The sequence below is a fragment of the Moschus berezovskii genome, chromosome 25 (assembly GCF_049115385.1).
Source record: "Moschus berezovskii isolate FMDL1 chromosome 25, NW_MosBer_1.0, whole genome shotgun sequence".
Lineage (NCBI taxonomy): Eukaryota > Metazoa > Chordata > Mammalia > Artiodactyla > Moschidae > Moschus > Moschus berezovskii.
This window is the reverse complement of record NC_142484.1, coordinates 17,340,712-17,366,503: the sequence shown is the minus strand read 5'-3', so window position 1 is coordinate 17,366,503 and position 25,792 is coordinate 17,340,712. Positions and strand designations below refer to the sequence as shown.

At 46.4% G+C, this 25,792-nt stretch overlaps 1 protein-coding gene across 2 annotated transcripts in view; it reads right to left on the bottom strand.

Moving 5' to 3' along the window:
• Positions 1 to 1,697: 1,697 nt before the first annotated feature.
• The window catches only part of ETS1 (ETS proto-oncogene 1, transcription factor), a 130,788-nt gene continuing 106,693 nt past the window's right edge, over positions 1,698 to 25,792 (bottom strand). For both annotated transcript variants that reach the window (XM_055415891.2, XM_055415893.2), the window contains 2 exons: positions 7,169 to 7,287; positions 1,698 to 5,514 (listed from right to left, as the gene is read on the bottom strand). In XM_055415891.2, coding sequence (XP_055271866.1) covers positions 5,299 to 5,514; positions 7,169 to 7,287 — 335 coding nt within the window. In that variant the 3' untranslated portion in view covers positions 1,698 to 5,298. The remainder of the gene's footprint in view (positions 5,515 to 7,168; positions 7,288 to 25,792) is intronic.

The following is a 25,792-nucleotide window of genomic DNA, read 5'->3' as shown; positions in this document are numbered from 1 at the left end:
TCCACTCTAACACTGGGACGTTTAAAAGAATCATTTAAACTCACTATATGCCTCCCAGCCAGCTGGGGATGAAATGATCTAGGCTGAACCAGGCTGAGTCTGATTCCGGACTGAGGGCTGTGCGTGGATGGAAAGTGCTCCTCTCATTCTCACCGGAGCAGGGGGAAAATTGAGACACGATCTTTTCATTGCAAGGGCAGAGGTGCAAGAGAACACACTGCTATCAGGCAAGCACAATGCAAGTCCTTGCTTGCATTATTTCTTCTAACAACTCATGGGTCAAAGTTAATCATATGGCCGACTCTAAACTCAACGTGACAGTGAAATAAATACCCTAGGTCCACAGGGGGAAGGGTAGAAGTGAAGATACCAGGTGTTCTTAAATGATTCCTTTTTTCCCCTGCACCACCTTCTATTCTATCCAGACCCAGTTCCAGCTGGTCTGGAGGGAGTTTTAGAAGATACTGTCCCTCCCCCATCACCCCAGCTTCTACATGGTAGTCTCAGCAGGATCATCAAGATGACCAAAGCCTAGGTGTCTGAGAATTCCCCAGCGAAACGCTAGCTCTTAGTTTGAGCAACAGAGGTCTAATGATTCATTCAAGTGCATCTGGTATCTTTTAACCTAGCCATCATGAAATAACATACTCTGTAGGAGTAACAGCATCTTGACAGTGATGGAAAGCTCTCTGACGAGATCCCTGACTGAGACGAGTCCTGGTCTCTATATTCTGTGGATTCAGGGGGTGAAGAGCTCAGATGTGGCCTCATGTTGGCCTCTGGAGTTGTGGTTCTGCCCAGGTTGGCAACTGAAGACTAAAAAATATAAGGACCTCCAGCCATCTCACCACGGTCCCCCCGTGAGTGGTGATGGCTTAACTGGGAGGTAGACCTGGAGCCCTCCTCTCGGCCAGTCGGGCTCCCTGACCACTGGACCACACAGTCAGTGTTTAATGTGCACTCAGGAAACCTCAAGCTCCAGGCTGGAAGAAACCGATTTTCCAAAAACAGAGCGCTCTTTGTTATCAATTCAGCAAAAATTCTCTTTCCAGCTGTGAGTCGGGATTCATGTTGTGAATGCTGGTGTTAATTAAAAACATCCACCTTCTACAGTTTTAACAAGAGAAGAGGCATCACGCAGCACGTATTCTCCCCAAAGCACCTATAAATATGATTGTATTTATGACTGCTGAGGGCTTGGATGTTACCATTCCCCATTTTCAGCGCCCCCGAAAGAGTTGGGGCCAAGATGGATGCAATGGGTCTGAATCGGCACAGGACAAAATGAGTGTAAGAAGGAGGGAGAACAATGCTGTTCCCAAGCCTGGACAAAGATGCTCAACGTCCTGTGTTAATATCAGGAACTTTACCTAGCTGAAATCAAATGTTTATCTGTTGAGTCATTAAAATGTTTCTTCATGTGCCTCTTAGTCCTCAGACACGATCAAAATGTGGTATGATGAGGCGGGGACATTCCACAAAGGATGACTCCATCTTCAGTAACTGGGATGTCAGAGGACACTTCCCCATATTCCTATGTTAGTTCTCACTTTATTAGGAAATCTTTATCTGAAATGGTGCAGAGCGAGTGAGATCAGATGAAGTTGCATTCCTTCCTGTGCTTGTCTCTGGTTGGCTAATTTGTCCTGCTTTCACACATGAACCAGACAGCAAAGAATGGAGCCAAACCCACATCGTTATGAATGAATTTCTTTGCTTTTAATCTCACACAGTTTAAAATACAATATGAAATCAGGCTACAGTATATAAAAAATTCTCCAGCAAAATGATGTGCCAGCATCAGCTACTAAAATAAACGAACAAAATACTCCCCCATAAGAAATTTTTTTTTTTGCATTTAAAAAAAAACACATAGACACTTACATCGCTACATCTCTAAGCTACCTCAGTTCTGATTTTTCAAAAAGCACCTGCTTTTCCTTTTTTTTTTTCATCTTGCTTTTAAATTTTCAGCTCTTAAAAAATATAAATTATATGAAAATACAAGTTGGAAAATAGTCAAACACAATATAACATCTTTTTCACCCCTATACTTCTCAGCTTAAAAAAAAAAAGTATTCTAAAAAAAAGTTCAATAACTGAGGCAGTATTCCTGATAGAGATAAATTTCATTTTAATATATATATTTTATATATGTATATGTATACATATATTTATGGTTCCTCGAAACGTCTTTGGAATGTAGATTAAGAGTTCAACCCATTTATATAGACCCCAGCAGAGAAAGCAGCATGCACAGCATGAATAGCATAGAGGTGTCATTTTCACCATGAAGATTAGGCAGCTTAATGCTCTAAAACCCAGAGTGTTCAGCCCCAAAGTGAGGAAAAGCATATCTGATCTCTGAATGTTACTTCCAATCTCCATAGCCACAAAACCAGGGCTCTGTGTAGGGAAGTCCCTCCCCTGAAAGTGAAAGGGAACCAAAGTGACTCTGAACCCTACAGCCCAAACCAACATGGGTTAACAGATGCATCTCCAGGAAAACAGAGTTTCACCCAACTCAACCAGATTTGCCCATCCTTCCTCTGAAGTTAACATGTGTTTTTATTTTTTTTAAAGCAGAAATCCAACAATTCTGCTCCATTTCCAGTGTATAAACCACCCACCACTCTTCCTGGGATGGTCTCTGGACAGAAGGAGGAAAAAAAAAAAGCATCTGGCCAGACTGACAAAGCTGTTTGAACTAACACGCTATCTACAAATACTGAAAACGGTGGACCAAGAGAGAGCAGGGGAGGGGAGGGGGGAGCATCTTAGCAAACAAGCGGCTGAAGAGCATGAGGAGGCACTTGTCTTCTCTGCTAGGGAATTATGGCAGGAGTCAGACATACACAGGGAGGGGGTCTCAGCATCGATTTAAAAGCAAAGGGCTGTTGAGCTGAGAAAGTGATACGTCTGGTGGCAAAGAAGCAAGGACCGAAGTCTGGCCTTGGTTCTACTCTCACCCATCACTGAAATGTGGAAAGATCATGAGCAAGCCCCAGCATTCTCTCAGCTGCAGTTCTGCACGTCTGCAAACACACACAGAGACACACACGCACACACACACACACACACACATCTTTGCCAGTGCCCAACAAAGATCACATAATCTAAGAGAAAACAATGTAGTCCACACAGTTCCGCCTAACACTCCCTGAGCAGCTCCTAAAATATGTCGAGAGCTTCATTAAGGCACCTGCGTCCGGAAGAAGATCACAATACACAGCTGGGCGAAATGCTGCCTCTGCTTTCCAAGCGGATGCTCCGATTTCTCGGTACGAGGAAGCGCGTGAATCACAGAGTTAAGTTCCTGATAATCCGGGGTCTGCAAGAAGACCTGGGAGAAAACAATCCACTTTCTTGAAGCTATGCTAGAAGGTAGTTAGTAGACTTCCAGTTTCTCAGCTGGAGCCCAACAAGGGCCAACCCCGAGAAGCCTGTCCTGAAGGTTTCCTCCCCTCCCTCGCTGAAAGCCATCCCTCTGTCACCCTCCTTTTCAATCCAGCACCTGTCAAGCTGAGGAAGAGGGGATTCTAACTGTATTAGGCACTTTTCCTTAGTAGTCAGATGTTGGTCCCCTCTCCCCAAACTCCATTTTCAGCTGACCCTTGACAATGGCCTCAGTTGATAATGTTTGTAGTTCAACTCTGGGAGAAGTAAAAGTAGATTTTAATCTCATGGACCACCTTATTGCTACACCCAAGCTCCTTTCCTTATAGTTCCTATGCCTTCAAGCTTCCTTCCTTTGCAATTACCAACCTTCCCTTACCCTGCGCCAGGACAACAGATCCAAGCACGGGCCCTTGTAGCATCTGCTCTGTGCACCTTTGCCTGCCCACCCAGTCTCACCTGACACCCGACACAGCTGCCTTAATCCCTTCAAAGGAAAGCCTTGCACTTTTCCCAAAGACAGCCGAGCCACATTTTATTCTGAGGCTCCCTCAGTTTCCACGGCTTCTAAAACCCAGGACATCTAAATGGCTTTATCTCTCCAACTCATGACATGTCTGCGGCTACTCTTTCACTCACCCATCAGAAAGCCGTACGTTTCCTTCTACTGAACAAGAGTGGGGAAAAGTGATAAATGTGGGATACTGGGAAAATAAGACACAAAGGACAAAGTACAGAGTGTTAGTTGGGAAGGACACGCATTCAGGACTTATTTCCTAAGACCTGAGGGGTAATGCCCGTGCATACAGATTTTATTCCAAGTCATGTATATTACAAGTCTAAAAAACCAGGAGAGAACCAGGTCAATCTTCTCCCTTCACTCCCTCTTTCATAAGGCTTCTACAGTGCTCCTACATTTACTATTGTCCAAAGCAGGGCTGCAAAATACATTCGGTTCAAAGACTTAATGCTTCTTAGCTCAATGTTAAGTCCAAACTCTGAGAACACACTCATGACAAATAAGTAGAGGGGTATGATCATAATTTTTAAAAATTAAAGGAGAAACTCACAAGCACAGTTCCCTTGTACTCAAATGAGCATCATTTTTTTCCTTCGCACATCAGGCACATGAACTTGGGATCCCCAAATCTCAGTGATGGCGCTTTGTCTTTCCAGTGGGGTCTATATAAACAGTTTGCTTTCATTGTCAGAATCCTCAGTCGGCAAATAAAAACAAAATTGCATGATACCGCAATACTGAGACCACCTTAGAGCTTAAGACGATTTTTAAGGAAAAAAAAAAAAATACTGGCACAAAATTTAATAGAATAAATTTTAACACAAAAACAGTTTCAGCCCTCCCCACTGAAGTCCATCTTTGTTTCGAAAGTAGAACAAAAAGGTCAATAGTCCGTGATTTTTTAGTGCACCCCCAAACAAAAGACTTATCCTACCTCCCTCTTTTTTGCCCTCCCAGACCTAAAGACAAAAGGAAATTAATCGCCTTTCATCAGTTTCAAGACTCCTGGTGCATCAATATCTTTTGCTAACAGGTCCATAACTCAAATTTTTTTTTGTGGATGATTTTTTTTTTTTAATGACCGGACATGTTAGTCTCTTCCTCCCTTAAGCCAGATTCTTCAAGCTTCTAAGAAGGCCCTTGTCTCCTGAAAATCCACTTCAGAATTTCTTGCCCCACCCACCCCACCAGTCCTGGCTCTCCTCCAACGGCGCACAATGGATTATAGCTGCAGCTCACTTAGCTCCCACCCCTGAATGTAAAAAAAAAAAATGAGTTCTGGAAAATTAAAAATAGAATAACAATTAAAAAATTAAGAGTCCGACCGACATGGTTGTTCTCTGAAATGTCTCAGCAGGGTTTCCCCGGCCCCTCAGCGTCCATCACTCGTCAGCGTCAGGCTTGACATCCAGCATGGCATGGAGCTCCTCGGGCGTGTACCCCAGCAGGCTTTGCAGGTCACACACAAAACGGTACACGTAGCGTTTACCCGCTGTCTTGTGGATGATGTTTTTGTCATAATAGTAGCGAAGGCCACGGCTCAGTTTCTCATAATTCATCTTAGGCTTGTTTTTCCTTTTTCCCCATCTCCTGGCCACCTGAAATTTAATTTTTAAAAAAGAAGAGGGGTGAACACTTCCAGAATAAGCCAAAGATACATATTAATATGCCTGTACTCATTGGTGATGACCCATGATGTTCGAAAGATGGCTAAGAAGTTACTTTTCTGAATTCCAAGTTTTGAGGGCTACACCAGGTTGGCAGTGAAGTTGATTTTTAAGCTGATGAAAACCCAGTGACCCTGAACTTCTATGGAATGGGAGTTAAAGCATTTGACATTTAAAAAAGAGTCTTTTTTTTATAGGAGACACTATAGAGTCTCCTCTTACCCTGTATTATTAATAGAACGTCTTTGCTTTGAAAGCATGAAATCTGATGTGAGGGATGAAGGACTGAGTTACAGTCACACCTGTCTTTCATCAGCAGGAAGCATCTTTTTTTTTCGAGGCACAGGGCTTCTCACCTCAGTCAGAACAGAGGGCTTGTCTCTCTTATTCATTGCTCTGCATCCCCCGAATTTGGGCGTGTCACAGAGCTCACTATAGTGTCACCACTTACTATTTTTTTGTTTCTGTTTCCTCATTGATGTATAATTGATTTACAATGTTGTGTTAGTTTCAGGTGTACAGCAAAGTGATTCACTTCTACATACATATATTTTCAGATCTTTTCCCCTTATAGATTATCACAGAATACTAACTAGAGTTCCCTGTGTTATACAGTAGGTCCGTGCTGGTTGTTGACTCTTTGTGACCCCATGGACTATACACATCCATGGAATTCTCCAGGCCAGAATACTGGAGTGGGTATCTTTTCCCTTCTCCAGGGGATCTTCGCAACCCAGGGATCGAACCAAAGTCTCCTGCATTACAGGCAGATTCTTTACCAGCTGAGCCACAAGGGAAGCCCGAGAATTCTGGAGTAGGTAGCCTATTCCTTCTCCAGCAGATATTCCTGACCCAGGGATTGAACACGGGTCTCCTGCATTGCAGGTGGGTTCTTTACCAACTGAGCTATCAGGGAAGCCCAATGGGTAACGTGTATATGTTCATCTCAGACTCAATGTATTCCTCCTCCCCTCACTGTTTGTTGATGAGAAAACAAAATAATGAACAAATTGCACCAAACTTTGAAGGCCTCTCAAATTGTCAGATGCTGTCCATATTCACAGAGCCACAAGGCCAAGAAGGGAACAAAGTCAGAGAAGGCAACTTATGTTTTTCTTGTTTAGTTGCTAAGTTGTTTCCGACTCTTTTTACAATCCCATGGACTACAGCCTACCAGGTTCTTGTCCATAGCATTTTCTAGGCAAGAATATCGGAGTGGGTTGCCATTTCCTTCTCCAGGGGATCTTCCCAACCCAGGGACTGAACCTGAGTATCCTGCATTGGCAGGTGGGTTCTTTACCACTGAGCCACCAGGGAAGCCCAACTTGTGTTTGCAAAAGGCCTAATATGTGACAGGCACTGTAGGCACATCCTGTCCATTAAGCTGAAAAACAAACGGGCAACGTAGGTCTTTTCTCCGTTTTCCAAATGAAGCAACTCAGGCTCAGAAGAGGTTCCCCCAAGTAGCAGATGGCAGAGCTGGGATTCGAACCCTAGAAAATACCATCAAGCCCCATATAACCCATCCCCAGAGCTCTCTCTCACTCTCCCTGGACACAACACTCTCAAATCACTCCCTTCTTACCTCATCTGGGTCAGAAAGCTTGAATTCCCAGCCATCTCCTGTCCAGCTGATGAAAGACTGACAGGACTTATCCGTGAGTAATTCCAGAAGAAACTGCCACAGCTGGATCGGTCCGCTGCCTGGAGACACAAGCCATGGTGAATCACTACACCAGACGCGCCACACGCTCAGCAGCAGATCCCGTTACTGGGCATTCCTGGCGCCTCCCCTCCCAGCCCATCAGCCAGGGGAAACAAGGAATACCCAGGGCACAAGAGTTGCGGGAGCTGGTGGGACAGACCAAAACAGTGAAGAATTCCCACCAAAACTGCCTTTAGGATGCAGCATCAATTGCCTTATTGAGATCGATTTAAAAGTCAGTCCATTTTTTATGGCTAAGCAAACTCTAGAAAAATCCTGGATTGCTCCTTTGAAAAATTCTAAGGCAACATGGTCAGTTTGACCTTCAAAAACAAAGTCATTATTTCTGCCTTATGAAGTACTCAAGGTATAATCCGAGGAGTGTCTTTGTCAGCTCCAAGCAGAAGTCAAAAGCCCATAAGCAAAGCCTACAGTAAGGACCCATTGGTCCCTGGTTTTCAAGGGAGAAGAATCATTACCTTAGGGCAATCTAACAAGGGAAGAGAAGTCAGATGTTCTCTTGGACATAATATTCTTCTCTACCACAATTCAGTCCCCCAAGATGCCTACAGGCAAGCATCCAAACTAAGAAGAATTAACTCGCCAGCTATGAAATCCTCAAAGGTCAGGTTAGCACTGTCCCAGAGATTCACCATGGTTCGGTAGACTCTAATACACACACACACACTTCTCGTCTTAGTCATCAACACTGCCAACATTAGTTCTGGAAGGCCTGACATACTCTGATTGTCAGTTTATCTTATACTAAAAGAGCGTATGCTACATAGATTTCCTTCTAGGATAGTTTTCTATTCAGAAATGAAAATGATGCCAGAGATTTCTATCTGATTGATGGGTGCAGCTACAGAGACAGATAAGGGCTCTAGAGTCCACACCGCTTATTACATGTCTACACTGTGTGGACGTGTAGGCCTTGTTAACACCATCTCAGAAGCAATCTGGACACAGTGCAGCTGGAAAGACCCAGTCCGTGTAGACAAAGAAAGCCTGGCATGCTCTGACTCACATAAGAAAACTTGAGTTTGTTAGGCTCTAATCCTTAACCTGAGTTTCAAATGTGTCTGGTCCTAAGTAAACTGAGATGCAGTAGGAAACAAGCTTGCCTTGCCTCTGGATCTAACAAAGAAATGCCCTTCATGATCTAGGAGGGCAATCTCTTGTTATGTCTTGGACACACCCACAAGACATTTTCACATTCACCATTTTGCTTCTTCCTAAAACCCACTCCCCAGTCTCCTCACAGGCATGGCAGACTGGGCTGACTGCCTCCATTCTATCGGTGCAGAGTAAGGCGCTCAGGAAACATGATGTGACACTGGTCTAGGCACAGTTAGAAAACAGTGGGCCAATCCCCGGCCCTTGACTCCACGCCTCAGGGTAATCCTGATGGACGCCTATGAGCAAACAGCGGCTGGTGCGGATCATCACTGGTGGGACACCCCAAGGAAGCCTTGGCTATAGTAACAACATCCCAACGGTCCCTCCTCAGCCCAGCCCAAGCTCAACAAGGAAAATGAAATATCTCCACTTCACCCTGCTATGATGCACCCCGAGTACTTTAAAACCATCTTGCAAGAAATACTTACAATGTTTATACAATATTGTTATACTCTACAATACATTCTAGAATTAAATAATTTAACCAATGCCTGCAAAATATATTAACATTTGAAGAAACAATCCCAGGAATGACACTGGTAAAGCCTTACCCCCTTCTCTGTTTCTACCCCTATGGGAAAAAACAAAACAAAACATTTTCTAGACAGCTCAGACACATTTGCAGTTTCCTCAGCAGCCGAGTAGTCACCAGCTACCACCCTCTGCCAGGAGGAATGTCCTGTCATGACTTCCTATGAGGAATCCATTGAGAAACCATCCGGATGGGCAGGAGGAAGAAAACAAATTTCTATTAAGAAATGCCATAGAACTCTTGGCGGCAAAATAATAAGAAAAAAGCAGTTACAATAGCCCTTATGACATAACAGGTATCCTGAAGAGGTGTAAATAGATACCCACTGAACCACTGAAATGAGACATGAAAGGAAAAATCAACTATCCCAAAATTATGTAAACAAGCCAGGGAGTTCAAGGTCCTCTCTTGGGTAAGACCACAGACCATAGACACGGTGGAGGGAGGTCTGCTTTCAGACACCTGGTAAAGGAAAACAGGAACAGGAGCTAGGATTTATTGTGCACCTACTACGTGTCAGAGTAATATGTCATGTTTTAGAGCATCTTATTGGGTTCGCCAAAATGGTCATTCAGGTTTTTCCATAACATCGTGTGGAAAAATCCGAATGATCTTTTTGACCAACCCAATATTTATCCCTCACAATAACTCCATGAGTAGATACTACTGTTATCACACCTGTTTCTGTACAGCAGAAAAAACTGACCCACTGTGTGTCTTGTCCAAGGTTGTGCAGGTCAGAAGTGGTATGGCTAGAACCCAGGCAGCCTGACCCCCTAAATCTCCATCTCAAGCCATGGACTTGTCCCCAGGCAAGTCCAACCCAGAGCTGACATCTAACCTGCCCGCTGGCTGCAATGGTCCTGGGGGTACAAGGACCTTGCTTTTGAAAAACATCTCTTCCCCATGGCTCACAGCAAGCAGTCTAGCACACCAGATGGCCAGTGGTTCCCCTGTCAGTCTGACCACTGGGGACCTTGGTGTCCACTACACAGGTGACATTTCCAGCTCCATCTGAACCCCTCAGCGTCACCATTAGGCCATGTAATTTCATTACTTCTCACCAAGAATACTGGAGTGGGTTGCCATTTCCTTCTCCAGGGGATTTTTCTGGCCCAGGGATCGAACCTGAGTCTCCTGCATCTCCTACATTGGCAGGCGGATTTTTCACGCTGAGCCATGGGGGAAGCCCCTCTTTCATACTACTTGTCTTAAAATCCCTTTAGGGATAAGGGGTCTAATTATACCAGGTTGAGGAAAGAGGAATAATTATGGGGATTCTTTTCCCTGGGAAGTTGTGGTCAATGGCACGGAGAAGCAAGCACATCCGGATTCCCCGGGAGGGGGGTCCAAGAGCCACCTCTGGCCCCACCCTTCAGATGTGCAGCCATGGAGTGGGGACGGGGTTTGGATTAGCGTCACAGGGACCAGCTCACGAGGAAGGGACGTCAGACAGAACTACTCCTGCTGCCACTTCACAGCCACACCCCGTTATCCGTGTACATTTGATCCCTGGGGTCTGTGGATGTGGCCGGGGGTGGGGTGAGTCCTTGCACGTGGGTGTTTTTTCCCCCTCCATGTGAGTTGTCCTTTGTTCATAAGGAACACAAAACTGAAATTCGGGAACTGGGAGCCCCAGTCCTAGGTGTGGCACCTCGTTTTTTTCCTATTTACTGAAGGGAAGAGGGAGGGTAAATAGGAAAACCAGATGCCGAGAGAAAGGACAGGGCGCAGGATGGGGAGGCAGGGAGGGACGTGTCTGCAGGGCTGCACAAGAGCGAAGTCATAGCAGCAGTGATGTCAGTGCGAGTTTCCTTCCCTTATGCTTGCGGAGAGATCCCGCCAGCCTAACCCCGCCAACGGCACGCACAGCGCTCCCACCCAGGGCATTCTGGAGGCTGCTGCTAGCCTTTCAGAAAGCCTGCAATGTGACCCCGAATAAAAGGGATCCATAATGCTTCCCAGAAATTCCTCTCTTGTACATTTCTGCTGACACCCCAACCCTCTTTTAGGTTGTGTGGGCATCAGAGATAGGACAGACATGGGCTTCTTTTCCCAGCCAGACAGTCCGGAATGTGGGCATCCGGGTGGCTGGTCCCCAGGCTGGACCAGTGGAGAGTCCCACGCTGGAGCCTGTTTCCATGACAATATATTCATCCTCCCCTTGGGTCTTGGAGGGAAGATCAGGACCTCTCAAGGTGGCCCACCCTCAGAGGTGGCTCTGGGGTCACTGGCGACTCTGACCTGCTGGAAGCACCCAAGTCCAGACCCAAGGGAAGTTCTCAAGCCCCAGACTTGCCCACATGCTGGCTGAGGCTGGCCCGCTCAATCTGAGTCCTTGCAGGGGCTGTTTCTGCATCGCTCGGCATCAGTCTGCCCAAATCTGCAGGGCCGGGGCTCCGTCCCTGCCCCCCTCCCTCTGACGCATCTTCATGCAGAAAAGCCTTCTCCTTGCCTCCATTCCACTGACACCTCCTCTCGGCCCTGGGCCCAGACCCCTCCACCCACCCAACCAGACTCTGGTCCCAGTGACCTTTGTCCCAGGAGCGGAGAATGGTACTAATAATAGTGCCAGTCATGGGCAGGGGAGCTCACACACCGAGTGTGACTCACAATGCTGTCCCTGTCCTGGGGCCCAGGGCAGTCAACAGCGGCCTTCACCAGGCCGCCCCAGGGTGTCACACGTCAGGAATCCAGTGGCATCATTGGGAAACTATGCTTCTCAAGTCGAAGCTCTGAACCACAACAACAGAGGGTCCCTGTTCGAAGGAAGTCTCTCTCGCAGGCGGGGCGGGGAGGTGGGGGGACTCCCCCCTCCACGCCTGCAGTGGGGAATTTCCTCTGACTGCTTTGTTCTTCTCGGCTTCTGGGGAAGAGGAAAATTCTCAGTACAACACTGACAGCCCCAATCTGAAAACGGTGACACGGCCTCCACACCGTGTATCGGGTGGGTACCTGGAGAGACCCCAGGACAGAAAAGCAAGTCGCAGGAGGATGCCTCCCTCCAGGGGGACACTAAAAGCATGTCAAATCCAAGGCTATAATCTCTCTTTTTTATTAAGGCAAAACTTCAAGTGAATTTCTACTCATTGAGTTGATTACACCCCTTCTCTTTGTCTAGGGACTATAAGGTCCCTATCTATCTAGATGAGGGGAAGTTATTTAAAAGCCCTGCTTTTTTTCCTCCGTTATTCTGAGGCTAGGATGTATGCTACTTAGGTAAAACGAAAGGCACAGGCTAGGATGGGAGGTTAGCAAGGTGTTCCCGATGCTCCGGATCACAATCCTTCTCCATGTGGCCACATGTGGGTATCTTTCCTTCTCATTCTCTAGGCGTGGGGGTTGCCAGCCATGGCAATGATCTCACTGCTCATGAACTGCGGTCAGAGCGGGACTTCAGCTTTTCCAGTTCAGCTGCACGTTCTCGCTCCGTCACCTGTGCCCAGCGCAAGGCTAACACACAGGAGTCAGGCCCCGGGCAGCCGACGTCTCATCTCGGGCAGCCTCCCGTCATGCTTTGCTCTCAGCAGGGCCAGCCCCGACAGCTGGCTCTCCCTGCATCTCTCTCATCACTAGAACATGTGCTCCAGGGGTAGGGCCCGTGTGTTTCTACTGCTGTAACCCAAAGCCTGGGATGGTGCCTCACCAACAAACACCAGCTATCAAAAAACCTGCTTGCTGTTAAATGATCCAGCTGCCAGCTCCCTGGGACTCAGCTCCCTGGTTGCATCTGATTGACCCTTACAGGCACAGTCAGTGCCTAGCCTGGGACCCAGTTTTGGACAGGTGAGCTCTGTAAACATTTACTGAACTGTCTTACTCAAACAATCCTCCTGTGCAGAAAGGTATCAAGAGTTTTAAAAAGGTGACCCAAACTGCTTCTATTAAACTATATTTGGGGCCAAACAATATGGGGGACTCCCAGGCTACATTTCATCAACATGCGCCCCAAAATAAAAACGACCACACCTCAAGTCCTTTGGGGATTCATCTGCTACTTTGAGAATCTAATCTCTGTAGCTCGACTCTCAAAGTCAAATCAAACACCTCAGTGTGGGCAGGACACCGCATTTATTTTAACCTATGAAACTCTCATGGTTGGTCACCCTCCAGCAGGGTTCACTTGGCCCCGATAGCACACATCTGACAGGTGGTCCTAAAACAGAGGAACGGGACCAAGCGGCCCCTCCCTCTCACCCAGGTGTCTCTACCCACAGCCAAACGATGGTGGCAAAAACAGAACACTCGAATCCAGAAATGACCCATCTGTTCACAAGTCTATCTTTCTTACAAACTACTGCAGGATGGCATCACTGACTCAATGGACATGAGGTTGAGCAAACTCCAGGAGACAGTGGACAGGGGAGCCTGGCATGCTGTAGACCATGAGGTCACAGAGAGCTGGACAGAACTGAATGTCTGAAGAACAAGTGCAGGAGTGCCCACCTTTGGGGGTGGGTGGGTGACCCCAGAATCTAAACGTCACCCGCTTCTAAACTATCGTCCATAAATGATCCCAAAGTCCCTCTTTTTCCTTTCAGTTCTTATGACATGACGTTTAATGAGAAACTGAACAGAAAGCACCCTGACAGTGTCTTGACCTCTGGGCCAAACTCAACATGAAGCTGCACTGTCCTCTGCCTAAGGATGAAGGCGTCGGTACCCAGGGCCCCAGGGAGATTTTCAAAAGAAGGAAGAGCAGAGGCTGCATGGTGCTTTGGCCTGGTTTTACACCTGTAAGAGCCTTTCCCCATTTCTTCTGAGCTATGTCCCTCCTTTTTTCCCAATCTCAATCTCACCTCATCCACACACAATCCACACACAATCCACTCTGTACCTGGCTGAGATGCCTCAGTTCGACAAACCACTCGGAACCATTATGCTTTATTGTTCCCTATCAGTGGCTAGTAACTCAAGGGCAGCAATTCAGGATCTAAGTTCCTATAACTCAATGCATGACCACAAACAACATTCTAACGGGTGTGAAAAACATCCCTTGTGAATATCATGAAAGACAACAGGTCATGCCCTTGCATTTATGGATGCTGGAATAGCCAGTATCTAGCAATAGAAACAATTAAGAAAACAAAACCAGCCTTTAATGTCAAGTCCACGTCTCTGAAACAGTAGACCAAAAGAAAGCACGAAGCGTTTCAAAACATTTAAACAAACAAATATGTCGGACATTGGGCATACTGACTGAGATGACAGCAGATAGTATCCTGTAAAATGAAAATATATACATGATGGTAGGAAATGCCCAAAATAGGGAGTCAAGTGTCTAAAGCCTTGACCCCACTTCTTCCTTGATTTTTTTTATTTTTATTATATTGATTGGTTTTGCCATACACTGACATGAATCTGCCCCGGGTGTACATGAATTCCCCTTCCTGAACCCCCCTCCCTCCTCCCTCCTCCCCTTATTCTTCCTTGATTCCTTGAGCGATCTCATACAGCTTATTTAACCTCTCTGGGCTTTAGTTTATCCATCTCTAAAATGCAAATAGTTATCACAGCTCTGTCCTGCTTTATAGATATATATATAAAGAGCTGACCACAGTGTAGAACAGTTTGGGAACATAAAACATAACAGCAGAATTAAACAGAAGAATTTGACAACAGAAAATATATTTCTAAAAGCAGACTTTTCAAAAGAAAAACAAGATGGAATAGAAAAACAAAATGGCAAAAGCACTGAATAAAATTCAATTATTCTTCCAAGAATTCAATTGACTTTTTATACGGCAACTTTGAAAGAGGAGAAAGCTAGAAGGGAAAGCAAAATGATTAACATATATAAACGTAAAATGTTTTAAACAGTGTAGATGAGAAGACAGTTAAGGTTTTTTTCAAGTGAGGGATAACTCTGAAGTTCCTGCTCTAATTCAAAGTAGGCAGGCACAGAAAGAGCAGATGCAAACTGCTTTGCAAGTGAAAGTATAGCCGACATTTATGGTTTGGGGAAATCTTGGCCACATACAGACTTAGATCCTCTTTCCCCCAATGTACTTTTTTTTTCCCCTAATCATTTATACTCTACAGCAAGCCCACTCCATCTAATAATTACGTAGGGCTGAGCTACAGTGAGTCCAGCATTCCCCACAAATGTCTGTAGTTTGGCCCAAGAGACAGATCCCATCAGTATTAATCGAAGGAAGAGCAGAAAGTCTTGTCCAGAGATCAATGTCCAAGACCGTCCTGGCAGGTAGCCTAGCTGGCGGGCCTTAGCTCAGTCAGACTCCCCTATCTGGGGCAGACTTAACTGAGACTCACTTGGGTCTGCCTGGGGCCTGAGCACAAGACAGTTACACACTTGAGTGTCTGCAGGAAAGGCCCTTGTTTTTGTTTGTGCTCCTCACACCTGCAAGTGTTCAAGGACACACATGTGGGGGTGGCTGCAGGGAGAAGAGACGGTTCCTCTCTTAAAGGGGCAGCCTGTCCTCAAAGGCAGGCACCTTCCCTCCAAACTCAAGAACTCTGTCTAATCACTTTCACCCTGACACTCAGACACACTCCTGGACAGCGAGCTGGCAAAGCGCAAGCCAGGAAGTGGGTTTCTTCAGAGCTTTTCCTCCCAATGTCTTCTAGGTAACTGATTAAGAAGTCACCAGAAATAAGTGAGGTCTGGATTTAGGGTATACAGTGCAAACTGATGCTGAAGCTCCAATACCTTGGCCACCTGATGAGAAAAGCAGACTCACTGGAAAAGACCCCGATGCTGGGAAAGACTGAAGGCAGGAAGAGAAGGGGGTGACAGAGGATGAGATGGTTGGACGGTATCACCAACTCAATGGACACGAGCTTAAGCAAACTCCAGGAAATGGTGAAGGACAGGGAAGCCTGGCTTGCTGCAGTTCATGGGGTTGCAAAGACACGACTGGGCGACTGAACAGTAACAGTGCAAATTGTGTTCAGAAATAAAAGATGGTTAGATAGCTAATATAAATATCCAAAGGATGTATGTATAATCACGGCTGATTCACATTGCTATATGGCAGAAAACAATACAACACTAAAAATTAGAAAAACAAACCTTTTTTTAAAAGATGAAACAATATATATATATATCCTACAGGCAATTAAAAATAAAAAAGAAAGAAAATGCCTTCTTAAGCATCTAGGTCATAAGAAGAAAGATGGCTTCACTGATTAGGACTAGAAAATAAGACTTGAGAGTTCTGAAGCCTGGACCTTTCCTAGGAGATTTTCCATGCAATCTCTGAGCTTTATTTTATACTAGGAGTAAAGTTTCCCCCTTGTACCAAAGATGAGAGAAATGACTAGTTAACGTATTCAAATTCTTAGGGTGGTGAACTATATCTTAAACCATCATTGGAGCACACAACTTTTCAAGCCTATATCCAATAAATAATTTCTGAGCACCCCTCAGATGTAAAGTGTGGTAGCCAGCCTGGGTGGGATGACAGAAGAGAGTATTAAGAGCAGCAAGGAGGCAGCAGAAGAAACACTTTTGCTCCACTGTAATGGGATGAGCTGAAAAGGGACTGCCCACGCCTTTACAGAAGACAGGACCGAGAACCCAGCCTGGAGGGGCCCTCACAAGAAAATGCACCCATCTTGGCTCTGAAGGTCAATGCCCCCTCAGAGCCCAGCCCTGAGAGCACCTCTCTGGCAGAGCAGGTCCCAGCCTCCACACCGAGTTCAAACTTTCACATTCACCCACCTGAGGACAACTTTCACTCTCATTATCGCTCAAGGAGAGGTAAGTCACAGAGCAAACAATGCAGTTGGGCAAGTCAATGTCAACAGCAGGCACTGACTCCAGAAGCCAGTCACGGGCCACCAGGAGCGTCAGGATCATGGTCCAGCAACCTGCTGTACGACCCGCCGGACGCCACACTCATCAGTCAGGGCTGATGGGGCCACGGCCACATGAGGCTCCACCCTCTGGCCACAGGGAGCATCTGTGACTCCATCCACCAGGTCCCTACCAAGAACATGCTTCCTGGGGCTGCTGCAGCCAGGGACCGGGCATGGAGGTCACGCGGGGCCACTCCTGCCAGGCAGGGAGCTCCCCCACTGGGCAACTTTGACCAAAATTCCCAGGAGCCTGGACACTGCCTTCCTTGGAACTGCTGAGCCATTGGAGGTTCTTCTCAAAAGTCTCCTTCCTTCCTGTCTGCCACCGGGCCTGAAAGGTCCCCGCCTTCTCTTTGAAAGCCCTCCACCTTCTCTTGCTCTCTGCCACTCTGCACTTCAGACGTCCCCCCACCCCGCCGGACATTTCTTACAAGTCCAATCATGTCTCGACATCTGCCGCTCAGCAGACCCAAACTAACATGAAACTAATGTTGGATATTTTCCTCCCAATTGTGTGACGTTGTGAAAAATTATGAAAGGCCTCTTCTTTGTTGTCTGCTGTGTGACTCCGGGCTAGACCTCTTCCCTCCCTGGGAACCTTAACTCCCTCCTTCATAAAGTGAGGATAACAGATTTTTCCTCATGTGATTGTTGGTGACAGTTTTAAACATCTGAATGCATATGAAAGAGTCAAGCACACAGTAAGAGCTCAGCACACATGTGGGTTGAGCCGAAAAGCTGAAGCGACCTAGGTAGTAGTGGTGTGTGCATGCTGGGTTGTGTCTGCCTCTTTGCAACCCCATGGACTGTAGCCCGCCAGGTTCCACTGTCCATGGAATTCTCCAGACAAGAATAATGGAGTGGGTTGCCATTTCCTCCTCCAGGAGATCTTCCCAAGCCAGGGATCGAACCCGCATCTCCTGTTTTGGCTGGCAGGTATTTCACACCACTGAGCCACCAGGGAGACTTTATGAAACTGAAATTAAGACCTAAACTGAAATTAAGTATCAGCTGTGCTCCCCAAGACACTGCCAGGAATGACTGGAATTCTCTAAGTTAAACCCATCACCCTCTGACCAGAAGGAATGTAGAACTGTACTGGAAAAAAAAAAAGGTCTGGAGAGTACTATGAAACAGCGGTAACAATTAGCATCTAAAGAGGGTCTCCTATGGACCTAACACTGTGCTAAGTGCCTTCCATAAGCTATTCATGCAATTCCCACCACAATCCAAAGAGACAGAAAACGCTATTGTGACCATTTTGCAGATGAGAATACTAAGGCACAGTGAGGTCAGCTTGCCCACAGCCATGCAGCTGGTCAGTGGCAAAGCCAGGACACACTTTGGCTGCCTGGCTCCAGAGTACCTGTTCTCAACCCTGACACAATGAAGCCTCTGCCACATAGCCCTGGGTCAAACAGCCTCTGCCCTCTCCTGTGCTTAAGCTAAACCTGAACCTGAAGGCATAATAGTAGCACAGGGGGTGATGATAACCACCCCATCTGTAAGCATCACAAGAAAGTCACTTTAGGGGAAAGAGGACAGGGAGGGATACACAGAGGCCCTTGAACAACACAGGTTTGAGCTTCACAGATCCACTTATACATGGATTTCTTTTTAATACATTAAAAAATCCTTTTTGTAGATTTGCAGCAATTTGAAAAAAGAAAAAAAAAAAACTCAGACAAACCGCATAGCCTAGAAATATGAAAACATTAAGAGGAAAAAAGGGAGGTCAGGAATGCATAAAAAACATGTAGGTGTACATAAAACACACAGAATATGTGCAAGTTGACTGTTTATGCTAGCAGGTCAACAGTAGGCTCGTAGTTAAGTTTGGGGATTATATTCGGATTTCTGGCTGCACAGGGGTTGGTGTCCCGCACCCCGTGTGTTCAAGGGTGGACTGTAGTGTCTGCTGAATGGAATGAGTCTCCATTCAGCAGACCCACTCACTGGACCGACAGCACCCGAGCTGGGAAGGTATCCGGGAAACCAGGAGAGGCCAAGGGGCGCAATCAAGGGACCAACTGGCATAGCCCTTCGCAGCTGAGGCCGCGGGAGTTTCCAGGCCAGCTGCTCACGACCAACAGGACCTGCGTGGTTGCCTCAGCAACACACGGGCTGGATTCTGCTCAAGGGAAACATCGGCTTCAAAGACACAAAGGTGGAGCTTCCAAGAGGAGACAGTGGAATTCCAGCAGGGTCACCATCCAGTTCCACCTCATGGAGTTAGAGTTTGTTAAAGAAACAGCCACCCAGAAAACGGGAGACCCAGAGATGCCTCGAAAGCAGGTGGTGGGCAGGGGAAGGGGGGTGCTGTGTCCCCTGAAAAGACGGGTCCCCTTGTGAGTTTCCTGACTCCAGATCCAGGCACCCACATGCTTCAGGTGGTTTAAACACCAGGATCGGCTATCTGTTTTGTACAGTACATAAGAGTCTCTCTGCCCTAAAGGCAGCTTCCTGGAGCTACCAGAGCTGTGTCCAGTCCCCAGGGTGGCTCAGCCAGCTGCGGTCTTCAAAGGCGACAACAAAAAGAGGGAACTTCCCTGTCCACACCTTCAAAGTCGTTTAGAAGGAAAAAAATGAACATCGAGGCCGAGTCCTCCCACCATGTGATTTTCTCCACGGGTGGCAGGTGACTAACACCAACTGTCCCCATGAAAACCAGTCAGGAGGCAGGGGCAGTGGGACCTCCACGCAGGCAACAATACCAAGGGGCTTCTGATCCCTCCAGCTCGGAGCCGCCAGGGACCCCCGCCCCCAAGCTCCAACGTACTTCCCCAGCAGTCTCATAACTGAGCAGCGTGTTAACTCGCTACTCCAGTGAGATCCCACTCAAATTCCATGTGCGCCCTGAGGACCCACCGCCAAACACAGCGCAGAGAATCAGAATTCCCCAGCTTCTGAGATGCTGGCTGGTAGCTAGGCTCCACGTAGGCTGAGGCTTCCTACAACCTGCCACTCACAGGGGCCTCTGAGGAGCAAAGGGCAGATGCTGCTTCTGCCTATCTCATTGCCAAACTCTTCTCCTCCCAGCCATCCGGGCACTACCCACGGATGCTTTACCCTGAGACAGTGAGGCTCCCTGTAAGCCTGAGGCCGAGTCCAGCTTTGCCTGGGCTGAGAACCTCAGGACCCTTGTAAATGGCAGGACTGCACAAAAAGGGCACCAGGGTTGCACGCTTATGTCAGGAAAGACTGTAGTCAACTCATAACCTTACAGCCACAGTATTGGCATGGAGAGATTGTATTCCAGAACCTGGCTTAGGGAATATTCCCTCCACTCCCAATTATAAAGCTCCAAGTTGTTCCTAATAACATCTCCATGGGCGCGTGGGCTAGAATTAGAATCGCCTGCACAAATTCACACCACAGTCCTCTTCTGCTCCGGGGACCCCTCTCCTTTCCTCATCAATGACTGAGGCTCACATGAGACGCTTCCCCTGAGGGGTTGTACCAGAGGACACTGAGATGATTTTGCAATCCAGCTTTCCTTCAGAAAACCATGATTTCAGGTGATGCCGCCCAAGTACAGGTTTCATTCTGAACTGAAGGGCTTGGAAGCCCATCCTTCTGCAGGAACGTTGTTTATTTTCAAAAACATGTCTTAGCAGTAGCTTTACATTTCTGAACCCTGCAACTCAATGACCAGTCAGAACGCCCAGGTTTTTATGGGTGTGGCCCTTGGACTCTGTTATTGTGTGAGGGTAGAGGGGCTCTAATTTATCTACAAAATGAGAAGAAGTTTTATCTCGGGCTAAAAGCAACAGATGCTAAAGCATCTATTTCTGCTTCATTGACTATGCCAAAGACTTTGACTGTGTGGATCACAATAAACTTTGGAAAAATTCTGAAAGAGATGGGAATACCAGACGACCTGACCTGCCTCTTGAGAAATCTATAAGCAGGTCAGGAAGCAACAGTTAGAACTGGACATGTAACAACAGACTGGATCCAAATAGGAAAAGGAGTACGTCAAGGCTGTATATTGTCACCCTGCTTATTTAACTTCTATGCAGAGTACATCATGAGGAACGCTGGGCTGGAAGAAGCACAAGCTGGAATCAAGATTGCCAGGAGAAATATCAATAACCTCAGATATGCAGGTGACACCACTTACGGCAGAAAGTGAAGAGGAACTAAAAAGCCTCTTGATGAAAGTGAAAGAGGAGAGTGAAAAAGTTGGCTTAAAGCTCAACATTCAGAAAACTAAGATCGTGGCATCCGGTCCCATCACTTCATGGGAAATAGATGGGGAAACAGTGGAAACAGTGTCAGACTTTATTTTGGGGGGCTCCAAAATCACTGCAGATGCTGATTGCAGCCATGAAATTAAAAGACACTTACTCCTTGGAAGGAAAGTTATGACCAACCTAGATAGCATATTAAAAAGCAGAGACATTACTTTGCCAACCAAGGTCCGTCTAGTCAAGGCTATGGTTTTTCCAGTGGTCATGTATGGATGTGAGAGTTGGACTGTGAAGAAAGCTGAGTGCTGAAGAATTGATGCTTTTGAACTGTGGTGTTGGAGAAGACTCTTGAGAGCCCCTTGTACTGCAAGGAGATCCAACCAGTCCATTCTAAAGGAGATCAGTCCTGGGTGTTCATTGGAAGGACTGATGCTGAGGCTGAAACTCCAATACTTTGGCCACCTCATGCGAAAAGCTGACTCATTGGAAAAGACCCTGATGCTGGGACGGATTGGGGGCAGGAGGAGAAGGGGACGACAGAGGATGAGATGGCTGGATGGCATCACCAACTCGATGGACATGAGTTTGGGTAAACTCCAGGAGTTGGTGATGGACAGGGAGGCCTGGAGTGCTGTGAGTCATGGGGTCGCAAAGAGTCGGATGTGACTGAGCGACTGAACTGACTGAACTGAAAAGCAACGGGGGATTGTCTAGGGCTTCTGTTTCTACAAGGCTGGTACCACTTTGTGCAATGTCTCACTCAAAAATTCTTGCAAGATTAATTCCTGATGGTCTCAAATATAGTCTTTCAGAGGCTGAAGGATCAGCTTTTTATAAGTCTTCACAGCATAGTAAATCATAGTTTCATTACAGGTAATGAATGGCTTGGAGCTTAGCCTTTTCCCAGGCTCCATGATAAACAAGAGACCCTGAGGACTTCATATAACAATCGCAACACGAAGCTGGGGCCGCACCTACACACTGACAACACAACTATTACCAGCAGGACCGCTCCACACCAACCGCAGGAGTGACAGGAAAGAATTCCTTATCTGCAGCAGCTAAAGTCTGGCAATCTGGAGTGAAGTTCTATGAAGGTGGTTTAGAGACCATAGCTCCACCCCCTCCTGTATGCCACGCCCCCTTCCCCTGCATCGCGTTAATGAGTGACAAGCAAGGGACAAGGCCCTTAATCTACTCTATCGGGAGAAACTAAGATAACCAGTGAGTGTTCTCATTCTTTAAGATAGAGAAAGATTTCATACTCAGGTGAGACATCTGGCACTTAAGTTTCAGTTCAAGAGCCACCTTCCTGCAGAAGGCCTGGAATAAGTCATCTTTTGTGTCTTAGTTTTGTCACTGATAAAAGGAGCCTGGAGGGACAGAGAAGGGAAGGGATCAATACTCTGAAAATCCAGCATATTACTCTACACCTACTGAAATGGAGAAGGAAAAAAAAAAAACAGGGATGCCTATGTTTGTCAAGGATCTAGAAAGCATTTTGTTTAGGTCCATCAAATACACAGAAAACACTGGGCCACTTCTCTCAGATGGTTTTGTAAACAGATGGGGTTCATAATGTATCTTCAAACAAAAGAAAATGGAGCTTTCTGATTATATCAGTTTGATAATCATAAGCAGTCCCAGCAAGGTAAGAAGGTGCATTCTGGCGGAAGCCAGTGTTGCATTTGATGTATTCTTAACTCAGTTAACAGGCAGGCTTTCAAGCGGTGTTATCTGCCCCCAAATCTTGACCTAATTTAACAAGTTGCCATGGGAGCCCAACGAAGGTTGATGCAATTTTCTTATCTTGGGAGGAAGAATGCAACTGTGCAAGAGAATGTGAAAATTCAGTTTCTAACTGATTTCCACACTTACAGTGCGGTAATGCGGTAACTAAGACAGCCTCAGAAGAAGTCAGATGCATTCCTTTGAGGGTGAAATGGACAGACAACTGGGCTCCCAGAGGCAGGAAAATGGATTCACATCCCAGTTTAAGGAATCCATACAGTCATCCTTTAGTTCAGGTCAAGTAACAGTGACATAAAAGGTATACACGTGCTCCTACTGTGTGGCCACACATACCCTGGAGATAAGCAAATTTGAAAAGAGCATAGAACTTGAGATAGAAAATAGGTGTGATGTTTATGAGCAATAAAGAGTTTTGCTAACACTTATACAATAATTTCCACTCTCCAAAGTACTTTTCCGAACTTCAGGTCATCTTGGCATGTCTGGATAGACTCAGAGACTCATTTATAAGAGCTCCAGTCACCGCACACTTCCCAGGTGGTGGAGGGGCCTAGGGAAGCATGTTCCATTCCCTGGCCCGTTCCCTAGGATGTATCTGAGATGATAAGGGGTTACAATGAGGGGCAAGATATAGTTTTCACTGTGGACAAGAGATATTTACCAGACAGTGAACACGGTGCCGGGGGTTGGGGGGTGAGGAAGAAAGCCACCCAAATTTGGACCACTCCCCATACACCAACCATGGGGTGGCAGAGAGTCGGACATGACTGGGCAACTAACACCACATGCCAAACAAATCCTGACCTTCATCGAACCACAACAATAAGAAAATCCAGTTCAAGTCTAAGGACCATAACGGTATCTTGAATTCGTCAAGATAGTGAACCTTCCAGGCCTACGAGCACTTATCTGTACTCAACATGTGCTCAGAAACATCTGCTGAAATAATTGATTTGTTACGATTGAGCTTTCTCTCCTGCGTCTAGCAACTTGTCTGGCACTCATTTGTCTCATTAACTCAGTGAGTTCAATTACATGCTCACAGATCTCCTACCAAGAGAGGGAGGGACACTTCCACTTCGCTAAAAGTAGAAGAGGGTACAAGGTAGATTTGCCTAAAATCACATAGTGTGTTAGGGCTGGGGGGAGCATGGAGGACTTCTGTTTTCTGGGCTATTGTTTGCATCTCCATCTGAGATGGCTTGAAAAGTAAAATCCCCAGTTACAAAGAAGAAAAAGCTGAATGGTAAGATACTTTAAAACTTGTATTTGAGTTCAAATGACTCCTGGAGTTTTTGAGATCATTAACTGATAATCATCTTCTCCTTGGTTCCATTCAATGAATATTTTATTCCCTTAGAGATAGAGACAGAGAAAGAGAGGGGAAACGAGAGCGAGGAAGAAAAGGATGGAAGGACACGGAAGGAAGAAGCTATCATTAAAACAATCCACCCAAAGTGCGTGCATGCATGCTCAGTCTTGTCCAACTCCTCTGCAACCCCATGGACTGTAGCCTGCCAGGCTCCTCTGTCCATGGGATTCTCCAGGCAAAAATACTGGAGTGGGTTGCCATTTCCTTCTCCAGGGGATCTTCCTGACCCAGGGATCAAACCCGCATCTCTTCATTGGCAGGTGAATTCTTTACCACTGAGCCACCTGGGAAGCCCAAATAAGGGATGACCATCAAACATAACTCACACTTCCAGGACAATCCTGTATTTTTCTTGAAAAGAGCTTTTGATGCTCTGATCTGTTTGGCTTTGGATGAGAAATGCCCACCTGTGAGAAAGCTCACAGGGTGCTGGCTCTCCTGATGGCCGTCTTCTTGTCCAAATTCGTACTCCGAGGTCTTAACATTGCACTTCATCCTTTTCCTTCTCTCCTTGAAATTATGAGACTTGGAGAGACTTCCAACTCTCAGATGATTCTTGTCAAGAGCATCTTAGCTGAAACTCTTCAAATCACTCTTGTAGAGTATGAGCTCTGCAGGCTTCTCCCATCAGAGACTCCAATAATTTATACACGTGCCCTTTTCAGAAGAGTTTTTATTTGAGGTGGAGATCAGGCTTTCACCATTTGTAGAAACTTCTAAACTTTTTGTAGAGTAGCCACGATTCCTTACCAGAATCTTACCCCATGCAGGTTGACCTAATCATAAGGCTTTCTTTGGCCATAACCCAAACTTTAGAACTTAGTAATGTCATTATCCACAAAACCACCTTAACTAGCAAAATTTTCAGAACTGTACACCAAATGAAAAGAAAATGATCAAAATTGTTACAGGAGAAGAATTACGATCATGCCTGCTGACAGTGGTTATGGTGGAGATTTTATGTCAGAGGGAATAAGGCAAAACCTTTAATAAGGAGAAGCTACATTGAGGATTTGGTCCTGGAAGTCAGGGTGGCAGGGGGAGGAGAGGTGGAGAGGAGAGGCCTTTACAGTTGGGCAAATGATAGCACTTGCATCACAAGAAGAGAGGCAAACACAGCCACTCAGAGATGCCTGCCACCTCCACAGCCCAAATTCACTTCACAGCTACCTCTGCCTCTCCCCCTCCTAACTAAGCAATCTTTTTCTCCTCCTCCATCAGTGTACCCAACTGGAGTCCAGTTCTCAAAATACCTAAGGGTTGCTGTAAGGGGTTTTCCAGCTGTCGCAGGGGTAAAGAACCCGCCTGCCAATGCATGAGATACAAAAGATGCAGGTTCGATCCCTGGCTGGGGAAGATCCTCTGGAGAAGGAAATGATGGCCCACACCAGTATTCTTGGCTGGAAAATCCCATGGGCAGAGGGGCTTGGCAGGCTACAAGTCCATGGGGCTGCAAAGAGTCGGACACGACTGAGCACACACAGCAAGCACTCTCATACATCCTGAAAGACACTTTACATACTTTCTTTATTCCAAACGTCATTAATAGAAAGGGACAGACTTTCTACTGTCTGCTGCCCAGAAGGGAAGGGACTTACCCCCTTGCAGAACAGCGATTTCCCATCTATTCGTGATGCTCAAGCAAGGACTTGGGG